At 40.0% G+C, this 14704-nt stretch overlaps 1 protein-coding gene across 1 annotated transcript in view; it reads right to left on the bottom strand.

The window, feature by feature from the left end:
* Nucleotides 1-14704, bottom strand: part of LOC306898734 (dynein axonemal heavy chain 7-like) — a gene marked incomplete at its 5' end in the record, with an annotated part of 97234 nt that overhangs the window by 37868 nt on the left and 44662 nt on the right. The window contains 14 exon segments of the mRNA XM_079464476.1: nucleotides 852-1034; nucleotides 1847-1996; nucleotides 4546-4719; nucleotides 4723-4794; nucleotides 4886-4984; nucleotides 6513-6725; nucleotides 7388-7515; nucleotides 7724-7826; nucleotides 8778-8946; nucleotides 9038-9147; nucleotides 9392-9604; nucleotides 9782-9922; nucleotides 10058-10256; nucleotides 12058-12251. Of these exon segments, the coding sequence (XP_079320602.1) occupies nucleotides 852-1034; nucleotides 1847-1996; nucleotides 4546-4719; nucleotides 4723-4794; nucleotides 4886-4984; nucleotides 6513-6725; nucleotides 7388-7515; nucleotides 7724-7826; nucleotides 8778-8946; nucleotides 9038-9147; nucleotides 9392-9604; nucleotides 9782-9922; nucleotides 10058-10256; nucleotides 12058-12251 (2148 nt within the window).

Genomic DNA, 14704 nt, shown 5'->3' with positions numbered 1-14704 from the left:
CAGTGGTTCTCAAACTGACTTTTGTTGTAAGACCCCCCTTGTTTAGAGTGCATAGCTTTGCGGCCCCCAAATAAAGACTTCTAATCTATATCTTACATTTTAATTAATCCAAAAATATATTCAGTTATACAATGCTGAAAAATCTGTTCTTTTGGTTGGTGTTTGATTGCACAAAATAATGATAAATCATACATTTCTATATTTCATAAAAAAACATTTCGGTTGCCCCCAGTTTGAGAACCACTGCTTTAAAGTATCTACATTATCAGAAATATTTTTTTCTTTTGAGATACAAAAACGTGCAGCGTGTTAGGAAAACATACTAAAACTACATAAATCAAAACTTTCTCCTCTGTTCAAAAAGACAGACAATATGAATCAACACATGCCACTTACATTAATACATCAGCAATGCCTATTAGAAGATCATAAACGTTGCCCTAGTCACTGTCAGGTGAATAAAATGCTGCCGTGTGGGGCGCTTACTCCTCTGCAAATCCTTCCGATTGGATCCCAGTTATTTTAACATGATCATTTTACTTTGAATGTAACTGTTCGACTGGCAAATTTCAGCACTGATTGTCTTTCAGTTCCAATGTAATGCAAAGAAGCTGTTATTGATGGATGGAGGAAGCAGGAAATTATATTGAACATGACAGCAAAATCACAGTAGAGTAGAGCACCGGACCACAGCAATCAGTGCTGTTGTTCCTTTTGCGTGCCAATGGGGTTTTAGAACATTAGAATTCTAATGTAATAGGTCATATTTTTTCTTCAGATTTTTCTCCTGACATCCAGTTATTGTTTCAAATGTTTAGGTTTATTGGTTAAAAGGTGATTGTTCATCTCACCGTGGCTGGTGAAGCCACCTCCAGGTCCATGGGTTCAAAGATGAGGCTCATCTGCGGGGACATCTGGATGATCTCCCCACTCATAAGACAAAGCTTCTTGTTGTCATCCAGCACAGTGTTCATGTTCTCAATCCACACCGCGTCCACCGGCCCATCGAAGATCAGCCATTTTCTGTCTGGACTCTGGAGTAGAGGATGGACAGACACTTAAACCAAATGTGCAGTGTGAGCTGCGAATAGTTTTTAAAATAGATATGCAAGGACATTTACGTGTCTTATACATGTTTTTTGCTAATGTTTTCTAAAGGTTGTTTAACTGTGTTATCTGTGTTGCTGTACCTCCCACTACTCTTTACAATTATGAGTTAAAAATGGTTCCCATGAATGTTGTGCTTGGGTTTAAACACATCGCTTGAAAAGCATCGTTTTCTTCCGGCCTAGTTCAGCTTTTCATTAAAACAGAACGAGGTTTTTCCCGATACAAAAGTAATGATTCTGAAGCATTCCTTCATTGCCTTGAGCAAAGAAGTGGCAGTCAAATAGGAAACGATGTATGAAGCAGACTCTTGACACCTGTCTGCTCTTATTGCTTTTTATTCTTCAATTTCAACTATTAGAGGATTCCTCATATTCACAAAGACTTTGGTAAAATCATCTCTGCCAGCAGCTGCTTAAACATAAGCGTTTATTTTGTAAGCCGCAGAAACAAGGCTTTAAACTGTAATCCTATGGATTGAGGGTATGACTGCACTACGACAGCACCGCGGACAATATCAGCTTAAAAGATGACACATATTCAGACTTTGTGTTACCATGGTGAGCGTAACATCACAGCTGCATGTCTCAGGCGACAGCACTCTAGAAATTGCCTTTAATTTGTTGGCAGAGGATTTAACAGCAATTGCCATCATTTATGTATCTAGCGGTAGCTTAAACACGATAAGCAGTACATGGTAAGAAATGTAATGGACAAATAAAATGAATGAATACTGTACCTGAGATGTAGCAAATCCCCTATAGCTGACAGCCAGGATGCCATCTGACCATTCATGGGATACAGGATCGAACTGACCGTACAGCTGGCCCATGGTGATCGACTTTGGGTTGATAACAGTGATCTGAACCTTATTCTCATCCATCAGATCCTGCATTCAAAACACTTTTATTACTCGTCCTTAAAAACCATTGAAGTTGCTCTCATAACAGTTATAATAGATTTCTGCGAAATGTTTTATAATAGCACGAAATCAACAAAGCAACGTAGTGATTTATAGCAGTACCTTGTTCACAGTACAAAAAGAATGCAAGTAACTACATTAACGGAAATGTCATTCATACACAAAATATTGTACTGGCAGCTTTACTTAACAAAGTGTTTGATTGGTCAACTTAACAATGCTGAGTAAAACGCGAAACCCTATAATATTGGACCTATTGTTCGGTTTACTTAATATAAAATTTGGTTAATTCAGACTGGTGACTGGTTGAGTGGGATTTCCAGTTCCCAGCATGCTTTGCATAAGACTGCATTTAGGCAGTAAATTTGGAAAACTAGTGTTATTTTAAGTGTTTTTCAGTAAAGATAAAGACTTGCTGGTATTTAATGTTCATATATCTTTGAGATCATTCAATGAGCATGAACCGTGTTCATGCCAGTAATGAGTTGTCTCATACAACCACACCGAATAAGACATTAGCTGAAACGTCTGTGTCTTTGTTCCCCAATGATGGATACGTTTGTATCTCTGAGAGTACAAATCATTTTTGTAAGAGTTTTGTAAGTTAACTCACCACAGAAAAAGAATAAACAAGTGCGAAAGACTTGAGTAATGAGTTTTCTCTTATTTGATTTGCTCGTAGTGTTTTGACTTGCATGAAGTAAGTCTATATTTGATTTATGTATGATAACAAAAAGTACCATTTAGAAGAATAAATACTGAGTTTGATTAACTTAAAACTACTGTGACGAGTCACCTCTTGCGCAATCAGCGTCGCCATGGAGACTGAGGAAATCAGAACGGCACAGCTGCCGATCGTTACCGTGGGAAGTGACTTCGGCTATAAAAGCCGCTGTGACAAGACAGAAGGTGAGCAGCGTCTCCCCAGACACGAAGGTACTAAGATACACTCTCTTATGTCAACAGGGACAGACGAGTAACGACCAGCACGATCGCTCCCGCTCAAACCCGGAAGTACGTGGCCGTAAGGATCGCTCCCGCTCAAACCCGGAAGTACGTGGCCGGAAGGACCGCTCTCGCACGAACCCGGAAGTGCACGACCAGGACGTCTCACGGCCCTTCGGAAGCGGCTACAGCGAGTGAGACAAGTCACCTCTACCTGTCGCCACTGGAAGTTGACGCCTACCTCCTTTTTCCTCTGGTCTCCACTGAGACATTCAATAAAGATTGCCCTACGGGGTGGTTTATTGCACTCTCACGTACGTGTTGTTACTTCGCCGGTCACAACTGGTGGAGAATGCGGGCAGTCGATGGATGATTTCCTCCATTGTAGCCCAGAGAGAGAGAGAGAGCAGATATGCGTCCTGAAAAACAGAAGATTTGAGCTGTTATTGTCTCGGTACGTGTCGTAGCTTCGTCGTACGTGCCCGCATTCTCAGAACAACTGGTGGAGAATGCGGGCACGTACGACGAAGCTACGACACGTACCGAGACAATAACAGCTCAAATCTTCTGTTTTTCAGGACGCATATCTGCTCTCTCTCTCTCTCTCTGGGCTACAATGGAGGAAATCATCCATCGACTGGCTGAGGTGGTGACGCGCCAGCAACGATTCTCCACCAGTTGTGACCGGCGAAGTAACAACACGTACGTGAGAGTGCAATAAACCACCCCGTAGGGCAATCTTTATTGAATGTCTCAGTGGAGACCAGAGGAAAAAGGAGGTAGGCGTCAACTTCCAGTGGCGACAGGTAGAGGTGACTTGTCTCACTCGCTGTAGCCGCTTCCGAAGGGCCGTGAGACGTCCTGGTCGTGCACTTCCGGGTTCGTGCGAGAGCGGTCCTTCCGGCCACGTACTTCCGGGTTTGAGCGGGAGCGATCCTTACGGCCACGTACTTCCGGGTTTGAGCGGGAGCGATCGTGCCGGTCGTTACTCGCCTGTCCCTGTTGACATAAGAGAGTGTATCTTAGTACCTTCGTGTCTGGGGAGACGCTGCTCACCTTCTGTCTTGTCACAGCGGCTTTTATAGCCGAAGTCGCTTCCCACGGTAATGATCGGCAGCTGTGCCGTTCTGATTTCCTCAGTCTCCATGGCGACGCTGATTGCGCAAGAGGTGACTCGTCACACTACAGGTAACATCTCAATGGTTTGGATTTACTTAAAAAAGTTTCGTCAACTTTACCTGAATTTTATTTTGTTTATACAACTAAATTGTTCATTGTAGAAACGAATCAACATATTTGCGTGGTACCACTTGACAGTACTTTTTTTATGTAAATCCAACAAATATTTGTTTTTAAGTGTATGTGATTCACATCCACAATTGGTTGAGAAATGTGGGAGGGGAGTTCACAATCTCTGCGTACCAAAAAGTACATAACAGTCAATAAAAAACGAAAAACAAAAGTTTCTATTGTATCTTCAAAGTACAGTGTTGCATGCAAATAACTCTACTCCCACTGCGACTATCTAGGCATGAAATTGTTTTTGGTGAAATGTCATCCAATTACAGCACCTTCTCGCAGATGTCATGCAGGGCTGCGGCAAGCACGCGGTAGGCAGACGTCTTCCCGCCGAAAGGCTCTCCCACCAACATGAAGCCGTGACGCACAATCATCATTTCATAGATCTGCAAGATCTTCTCGACAAAGAAATCTGTGACCTGTAGATTCATCTTGGCGCTGTTTTCCTAAATGGCCTCGAGCAGCACACTGTAGTCTGGTTTGGGAAGTTTGACCCCAGGAAATAGATCAGAGGTGATGCCCTGCATTTAAAATAGTTCGAGAAAAATTGGAGAACGACATAAAACATCTCTGGTTCACAATGTATTGAATGATGTGTGGATGGGGGTGTACCTCAAATAATGGCAAATCATGAGACAGAAATTTTGGAAGGTTAACGTCGATAATAGATCGGAGCAGCAGAATATCCTCATTCTCTTCTGGAAACTTCAGCTGTGACATGTTAAACACAGGGAGAGAAAAAGGTTTGACACTTAATAACACATTTGCTTGTGCTGTCACTTTTGGAAGTCTCCGGGGGGAGAATGGCATTCAGCCACATTGTCTTTGTTCATTCTTTACCATCACAGTCATTTGCAACAGACACCCGAGGGGTTTCGAGCATGCCTTTGTCTCCAGAAGTAATTTCAAGATGGCAAAAGAGTGCAGTCTCGGGTGTGATGGTGCAGAGATTGCTGTGAAAATGACACAGACGTATTCATTTCACAGAACAGAAGAGATGACACAAGCAGCCGCTATTCAAATTTGGGAGAAGGAGAAAAGCGAGCCGGAGCTGTCAAGGTCAGTGCATGTTTCTCCTCTGCCTATTTCAGCCGTGACAGATTTGATTTTTGTGACTTTGATATTTCAGGATCGCACCACAGGCACACTACCAACCAAGAGATACATCCACACTGCAGCACAATACAGATGTCAATCTAACGATCCCGGGACACATTTTACGTGTATTTCCCAGGATCTCCGTATAAAAAGGGCTTTATTCTGAGCACACAAGCCCACAATCTATACATACAAAGTTGGGTCATTTATGCAAGTATAGCTGGCTCATGTACTGGATGAAAAATCACTTTTGATGTTCCTTTAGACAGAAACTGTGAATGTAAGATCACTTTTACTCAGCAACAGAATCTCTACGCTTCACTACGCTGTATTCAAGAAATGCATCTGTTCCTCCTAAAACTCTGCATGTGAGCATTAAAGGGATAGTTCACCCATGAAAGAACATTCGGTATTTATTTACTCACCCTCTTTTCATTTCAAATCTGTATGACTGTCTTTCTTTTGCAGAACACAAAATAAGATATTTTGAAGAATATTGTTAACCCAACAGCGACGGTTCTCATTAACTTGCATTGGTTTAGAGTCTATACAGTAGAAGTGAATAAGTGCCGCTGTTCGGTTATCAACTTTCTTCAAAATATTGTGTTCTGCGGAAAAAAAGAAAGTTTATGCAAATTTGTAATGACAAGAGGGTGAGTAAATGATTTCATGAATTTTGGGCTGAACTATCACTTTAAGGACATGAGACTGAGGATGAGCCTCATGAAAGCATTGCACTGAGAATTCATGAAGCACACTGGATTTCAATACTTTAATTTTTTCAAAGATCTGTATATCACGTGGTTCCTACTGTAAATTGAGCGTGAACGTTATTTATAGTCAATTTCAGATTCATCAGACTTTGATCCACAAGCGAGTGAAAGAGGAGACGAAGCGTGCAATGAGAATTGAGATGAAGTGGAAATGCCTCATTCGTTTGACTCTTGGTGGTAACTCTTTACTGATAACAGTGGCAGGTGGAGACCTACTGAATCAGTTGGAGTTGGTAGTCATTTGCTTAAACACATTCATTGAGGCTCAGAAACAAAAGATGCGTAAAAACTGAATGCAAGGTACACCGTAAGAAAACCGCAACATTAGAAATGTTTACAGAAATGTTTACAGGGGATACAGTGCCTACCTTTAGGTTCCCTGCGGCGGTCAGAACAGATTTCACAGCTCTCATGCCGTAATCATAGTGATGCTGGGAGGAGAGCTGCTCTGAGCACAGTCTATACGTAGCTACAATCTTCACTGAGAGCGGTCGTGCTCTGACAAATCCACAAGAATAGAGCACAATCTCAGCTATTAGAGCATAGTCTGGCACCATCATAGCTACTGTCCGGAACAGAGCCTGCGGCAGACAATTACACAACTCTCACAATCACAGAAGCAGCAAAATGGACAATCTACTGAAACAAACAGGAGTGTAATATTTTTTGGAAACTAAAGATATTTTAATATATTTCTAGACAAAACATCAGTTAGAACAAGAAACCTGATGTAAAGTGTGATCAAATATTTTCGTGTTTGGTTGATTCTTGTTATAATACTAAACTGTTTTTTTTGACAGTGACAGTGATTATGTCATCTGACAGTGAACAGTTCACCAAAACATTTAAATTGCATCATCATTTAATGTTCTGATGAAAACAGAGAAAGATATTTGGAAGAATGTTTGTAACGAAACAGTTCTTGGCCAACGTTGACTATCATAGTAGGAAAAATATATTGGTTGTCAAAAGTGCCTCAAAAACTGCTTTCCTACATTCTTCAAGATATATTATTTTGTGTTCAACAGAACAAAGAAATGTACGATGACAGAATTGTAATTTTTTTGGTGAACTGTTGCTTTAATAGTGTTGCATTAATCATTTCATGTTCATTAAACATAACATTAGACCCCCACGGCCTAATACACTGTTTTGCTAGGTTAGTTGAAGCATACAGTATGACATGCTCAATTTATAAATTACGCAATGCGTATATGAGTTTGTACTGTCATATTCTACATGCCTTTAAGTTATCGGGTAGTTCAGAGCGTCCTGCGTATCCAGGGTTCATGGTGATAAAGACAGCACAGGTTGGGTTCAGCTTTAGCTCTGTCCCCTCAAACTGCAGCATCTCAACATGGGCAGAAATACCTATAGAGAAAAAAAGCATTTACATACAAACTCATTTAACTCCATTTACTTCATCGAATGCTTGACCTGACTGAACTCAACTCAACAGGTTCTGATGTAGACCTCTATTAAGTTGTATAACAAACTAGATGATTTGAAATTCATTGATTGATTTCTCAAATACGTCTGCTCAGCAGTTAGCGTTCTCATTGTGCACGCAAACACGCACCTCTCTGAATGGTCAAAATTTGCTGAGCCACCACTGAAAGCACCTCCAGATCAATGCGGTTGAACTCATCAAAGCAGGCCCAGGCACCAGACGACAACAGGCCCTGCAAGAGACCAAGCAACTGCAACGTGACTCACACAGCACACGCAGTCTGAGCATTCCTGTGCTGCCAGATATCAGGAAACTGACAAGAGGTGAGCAAGATGACATTGACATCGTAAGTCTGTGCAATTGTAAACTCTCTGATTAAGATACAGCTGTAGCTCGCTGATAGCGCTGAGGCTATGATGCAAAAAACGGCAATCTTTGCAAGCACAGCAAACTGAAAGGAGAATTGTCATGTCTGTATTAAAATGCTAGACAGAGTGAGGTCCAGAAGTATGAGACCACTAGTCAAAATGTTTTTTTTGCATCATTCCTAATTTAATCAGTTTGTTAACAAAAGTATGAGTAAGAGTTTTTTAATATTAGGCCTACTACTACTATATTATTCAGTTTATTCATGTTTGGTGTGTGCCCCATCCAGTATACATTGAAACTTTTTTTATATTATCTTAAGTATACAATTTGTTTTGAAAACAAATATTTTCATGGAGTCTAGTTTATAACCCCATTATACCGTACCTTTACCACAACAATTTGCTTTTAAAATCTATATTCCTTTACCATTAATATTTGACCTTCATTGTGAAAAAAACGTACATTTTCTGGGAGCTTAATTCCTGTAAAATTGCACTTTCCCCTGATTTTTTTTGTAAATTCTTCAGTGATTTGACGGGTTTTGACCATATTTCAAAATATGTGAAAAACTGTGTTTTGGACATATAATGTGAAAAATCTGTCAAAATAAAAAAATAACAGTAAAAAGTTTTTACCATGTATGTTATTCAGTATCAATGTCTAACACTGACCCAACCACCATATTCAAAACATTTTTCAATACATTATCATTTTATATTCTTTTGCTGTGGGCCGCAGCATCCTATTGCTACAGAATCACTGACAGTTTTAAATAACTTCAAGACTTCATAATTGTAGACTAGTGTGAATCTACCTTAAAGAACTTTCCCAGAGCAATATAGTGCAGGCCATCAGAGCAGTTAAAGACCACACACTGCTTAGCTATAGCTTTAGCCAGGTCTTTGGTCGTTTCAGTCTTTCCTGTACCTGCAGGGCCTTCTGGGGCTCCACCCAAGTGTAAATGAAGAGCTCCAAATAAAGTTCTGGTATAGAAGACATTTATTAAAGATGCAGCTCAAAAGAAAAGAAAATGCCTTACAGCTGAGCATTATTCATAATGTAATGTATTCTGACCTGTAGCAGCGATCAGTCAGAGGGGTGATGACCAGGCGTGGTGTGTTTCCAAGATATTCATAGCCGTAGGCCAAGCCTGCATTGATCATCTTTGTGTGAAGTTGGTTCAGAGTATTGTCTTGGCCAGACAATATACACACCGTGAATGTAAACATCAAGTCACAAGCACGCACAAACATCTTTGTACACTCTTACAAATGCATTTCTTCAACTTATACACAATGGCTTTCAATGTGATTTTGCCTAAAGTAACGTTTGTCACCATTGGAGACCGAGTGCCTTGCGTGTTCCTCATTAATTCTGGATTGATCACACACAGAAACATTTCAATTACAGCCTCTCAAAATGACTTACGATCCAGTAGTAGCGCAGCTGGCTCAGCCACTCAAAGTTGGTCTCATCATCCACACCTTTCTGGACCAGAGAGGCCAGCACGTCCCGGGCGTGGACGTCAAGCACCACGAGCGCTCCCAGCGTTACCCGGTTCTGTTTAGACAGTTTGCCACGAACCAGGGTCACGATATCATCTATCTGAGAATTGTTTTGTTCCAGATAGCCCTGCAGAGCCTGATGTAGAGCAAAGCAATCATTCAGTCATATAATGAGATATTGCACGAGGGACCAAGATGCATGGAAGTAGCAGAGCTGTGTAGGAAAGTTGTAAGGGAAAAACGCGCAAACGTTCAGTAATCATAATAAATAAATCAAAATGAAACGTTCCAGATTGTAATGTATGGTACAGACCTTTGGACCCTTTGCAATGGCTTCATGAATGTCCTTCGTCCAGTAAACCTGGGAGACGCAGAGCACCGTCTGACCCGGCCAGGCCCGCACCCAGTTGATCCTTAGATCTTTGGGATATGCTTCAAATGCTTCTCCAATCACCTGACAGCCAAGAGTCGAGATATTATTTTACACTTTTCAAAAACACATAATCCACTCTACAGCATTTTTGTATACATAACAATGTTTTATTTCTGAACTACAGTATGTTTCACTCTGAAGCAGTCATTTCTGTACCTTGTGTATGGAAAGAAGCATGCCACTCTCCAACTCCAGAAGCCACTGTTCCACCTGTCCACGAGCTTTAGAGGTAGAGATGACCTCAACCAGCTCCACCTCCTCCCCTTCACTACTCCTCATATGAGTGATGTCCAAAGCGTCAGTGAACACAACGCTAGCAATGCCCTCAAAACACTTCTTCAGGTGGGGCTGCACTCTGAAAAACAAAGTCAATATACAGTTTCAAAGCAACAACATAAACAAACGTTACTGCGCATGCGCACGTTCATAGACTGCCCTTAACTTCAGGTATACATTCACAAACAATAGATTGCCTGTAGATTATTTCTGATAACAAGCAAAAGAAACCGAGAAGAACCGTTACTTTGCTAAACTTACCTCTCCAATATTTTGTGTTTAGACTTCGATACGGCTAAATGTCAATGTACCATACGGTTTATTTAAATGGGACCAAACCACAGGACCCATTCAACAAATTGTTTATTTAATAAAATGAACATACAACAAAATTCAGCAAATTGTTTATTTAATACAATTATTCTGCAATAGTATGAATTAATATTAACATCAATTAAATAAGATATACAGTAAATCGTTGTATTATTTGGCCCTAGCCAGACTGATAAACTAACATACTGTAGACTGAAAGTTAATGGCAGTCCAGGCGTGCACGTCCGATGAAACGGTCTATAACAGTTTGGCCATTTCTAATGCAGGTTTAACTTTCAATCTGAGGCGGCATTCTGAACCAAATCCATTATGATTATATATGACTAACACTCATATGTGCCTAAGCCTGGGGTCTTGAGAAAACGCTGCGAATGTTTAAAATGTGTAACCCTGTCAGCCCTGTCATACCTATGCAATTTAGATTTCACTCTTTCAAGAACTCTTAGGAAGCTCGCTCGTACGTGCTCCATAAAGATGGACGTGGCAATGAAATATAGGGGGAGAGAGAGTAAGGAAAGAGAAGGAGATCACAAGCAATCGCCAGTCAGCATTAGTTTCAGAGAGCAATACCAAGGCAAGCTAAAACAAACAGTCCAAGATATGCAAGACCAAAACCCCCAACTTCTTTGCTCGTATTCATTATTACACAAATACCTGGGGGGAAATAAGGCAAGATTTGCTTATACGTCAAGAGCCCGCACAAGGGAGCAACATCAAGAGAAAGTAGGGCAGAGTGTCATATGGAGAAGAAAAAGCGCTATAATTAAATTCCCTCAGTAAATAGTGGATTTTAAGAGGTTCAAATGAGTTTTCCAAGGCCATGGTGAAGCGAAATTGCTTTTCGTTTGTCCTTCCTTGTTCCTTTTTAGGCCTCTTATGCTAAACAGGCCACACTGGATAAGTACGGTGTAACATATAGCATTTGTTGAATATACCCAATGAAATATGTCAAACTAGACTACAGTATGCAAGGAAAGCTTAAGTAAATTATTTGATGTTTTAGTGAAGTCTACACTATACATCAATTCAATTCTAATGAAAGCTAAAATCAATTTATTTTATTTGTAGCAATATCATAAAAACATCTCTACGTTGTTTTAAATTATTATAACTTGCAGTTAGAACACACATCCAAAAAAGTGTGGCAAAACTAGCAGCTCACCACATCTAAAATTGACCCAAACTTACAGCACTGTGAGTTTTTCTATAAATAATTGATAAAGAACAGACTGCTCTATCATGGGCTCTCCTTCAGCCTGGCCCATAATGAATCAATCTCACACAGCAAGACTAAAGAAAACAGAAGCCCTCAAAATCAGTTCACCTTAACTGCTGACAAACAATTTTCCCCAAGCCTATAAATCATATTGTTTCCAAAAATGTCTCTACTAAGCCTCTGTCCCTGAACGTGTGTTGAAAGTGTGAAATGAACTCACAGCGCACTAACAACAGTGTCAGGACTACCTGAACAAAACCCAAAGAACTCCTGACACTTGCTACTGAATACGGTTCCCATTGTCTGAATTCTTTCCAAGACTTCACAGTACCTGGTTGGGTCTTTAGTCTCGGAGAGGATCTCTAGCAGCTCGTCGTTGGACAGGAAGAAGAAGCGGGGGAAATACAGTCTTTTCTTCTCCAGGTATTCATTGAGACCCTTCAGAATGAGCTCCAGCAATTCGTTACTGTGTTTCATCTTGTCGAGCATCTTGTCAATCGCCACCACTGCCAGAACATGCTTGTCCTGAAAAAGAAACACAATGCAATACAAAGAATTCAGAAGTGCTTCAAATAATTCATAATCTTAGTCATATTTATTATTGTAATATATTAAATATATAAATAATATGGATTGTTTGTTGTTATTATTGGTATTGTTGTTGTTGTTAATTATTATTATTACTACTACTAAGGATAAGAAAAGATTAGAAAAAACAATACCAATAATATAAACAATCAATATTATTTTTATATTTAATATGTAATAATAATGTTTATTATTATTGACATTTGATAATGGAAAATGTAGGATAAATGTGGTGCTTGAAGCAGTTGCGGAGCTCCAAGTGGTTCCTGGGACATCTAGATGACCTTTATGATGTTTGGAAACCATCTTAAGTCTGTTTTAAAACCATATTTAAGATATAAATTAAATCTGAATCTTTTCACCAGACTTATAACAATAGCACACCTTCCCAGATGATGCAAGACGTATGCCGAGCAATACAATAGTTACCTTACCTTAAAGTGATAGTTCACCCAAAAATGAAAATTCTGTCATCATTAACTTGATCTTGTCACTTTAAACCTGTATGACTCTTTTTTCCGCAGGACAAAAAATAAGATGTTTTGAAGAATGATGTTAATTGTTAATGATGCAATGGTTTTGTCTACTGCATATAATAGAAGTGAATGGGTGCCGGTGCTGTTCTTTGAAATATTTTCTTTTGTGTTCTTAAGAAGAAAGTCATTCAGATTTAAAATGACAAGAGGGTAAGTAAATGATGACAGAATTTACATTTTTGGGAGAACTATCCCTTTAAAGCTTGCACCACCACTGATTTAGGCGGCACACCTATGCACATTTGACCATTGCTCTGCATGTCAGACAAATCTCTAAAAGAACTCCAAAGAAGCTCAGGAGGCTTAACCTAAAAATCACGGGCAATGATATAATACATACATACTAGTCCTTTCAAGTCACTTCACCCGTACGAATGCGATAATGAAAAGAGGGCTACAGCAGACTGTCATATTTCACCGGTTTCACAAAAGAGTTCATTTATAAAGGCGTCTCCCACCAGGAAAACTCATCCTGTCTTTTGCGTTCGGATTTTCAAAGAGTCCTCCAAAGGTTGTCTGAAGGCCCTGTCCTTCATTAGAGACGGAGGAAAGAACCGGACTCTCCCCTCCCCTTCCTCCACTCACAGATGCTGCTCACCTGTAAAGAGATAATAATTGCTTTTTCCCCTTTTCCGATTGCTATTGATTTTCTATTACCCACGGTGAGTTGACTTGGAGCGCTCACGGAGAGATTGAAGTTTAACGATCACTTTTAAATGACAAAAAGACCAGAGTTTCCTGACAGAGACTGGCAGAACTAATGAGGGGTTGTTAATAACCAAAGCCACCTCAAAATAGTCCCTCAAAAAGATACCATTGGATGACTGTCATGAAAGAGATAGAAGGGACGTCTTACGCCAGTTACTGTGTAATTATTCTCTCTTGCTGTCGAGTTAAATTACATTAAAGTGAGAATGTGAGTGCTGTCTGAATGTGCCTGAATAGAAGGCATCTGCCTTCATCTGCTTCCTTTCATAGGCTGCAGAAACACGCAGGTGGTTTACTGAACAGATTCACATACTGATTCACACACGAAGCAAATGGCGTATTCTCATAAATCTTTCAAAGGAATCGTTTCCTAAGGTATGTGATCACTCTCCCTATTACCGTGTTGAGCATAACACTGGACTCTGATATGCATCTCGACCAATGTTTCCCACACACACCACTGTTATTGCAAGCATGTCTTGAAGTGTTTACTTCGTGTGCTGATCAAACCAACTTTCCTACAAGGCAGCACCAGGCGATAGCACCTGCCTTCCAGCTGAAATAATAAATATACATTTGCGTTTCAAAGAAGAGACGTTTATGGCTTATGATGTGGGACGGAAATTATGGAGCTGTGTAGGACTTATTCAAAAAGAAAACATCCTGAAAAAAAACGTTCTATGAATTTAATTGCAAAATGTTTATCTCTTTTAGTGTCAAATGAGGAAAGTAAGAAATACATTAGAAAGAGTAAATAAAATCGGGGGGAGGAGGAGGGAAGCTATGTGGGTACCACAGATGAAGAGAGACACCTAGTGGGCTTCTGACGTTACAGCTCGATTTGTTCAACCACCACACAACAGAATCGCTTGAAATGTTTTCTTTTTTAATTTCATACACTAAGTTTATATTTGACATGTATGGTCAACTAGTCCTCAAGGGTTGGGACATTTGCTTTTCTCTTTACAGGAACAGTTTACCCAAAAATTTAATTCTGTCTCACTCAACTTTCCTCACGCTGGAGTTGTTCCAAATCTGCATAAATGTATTTGTAATGTTGAACACAAAATGAGATATTTTGAAGAATGTAGGAAAGCAAACAGCTTTGGGGCACTTTTACAATTGCAGTTGTAGTTCCAAATATCT

This window comes from Barbatula barbatula (assembly GCF_947034865.1).
Source record: "Barbatula barbatula genome assembly, chromosome: 9".
Classification (NCBI taxonomy): domain Eukaryota; kingdom Metazoa; phylum Chordata; class Actinopteri; order Cypriniformes; family Nemacheilidae; genus Barbatula; species Barbatula barbatula.
This window is presented reverse-complemented; position numbering and strand designations above follow the sequence as displayed.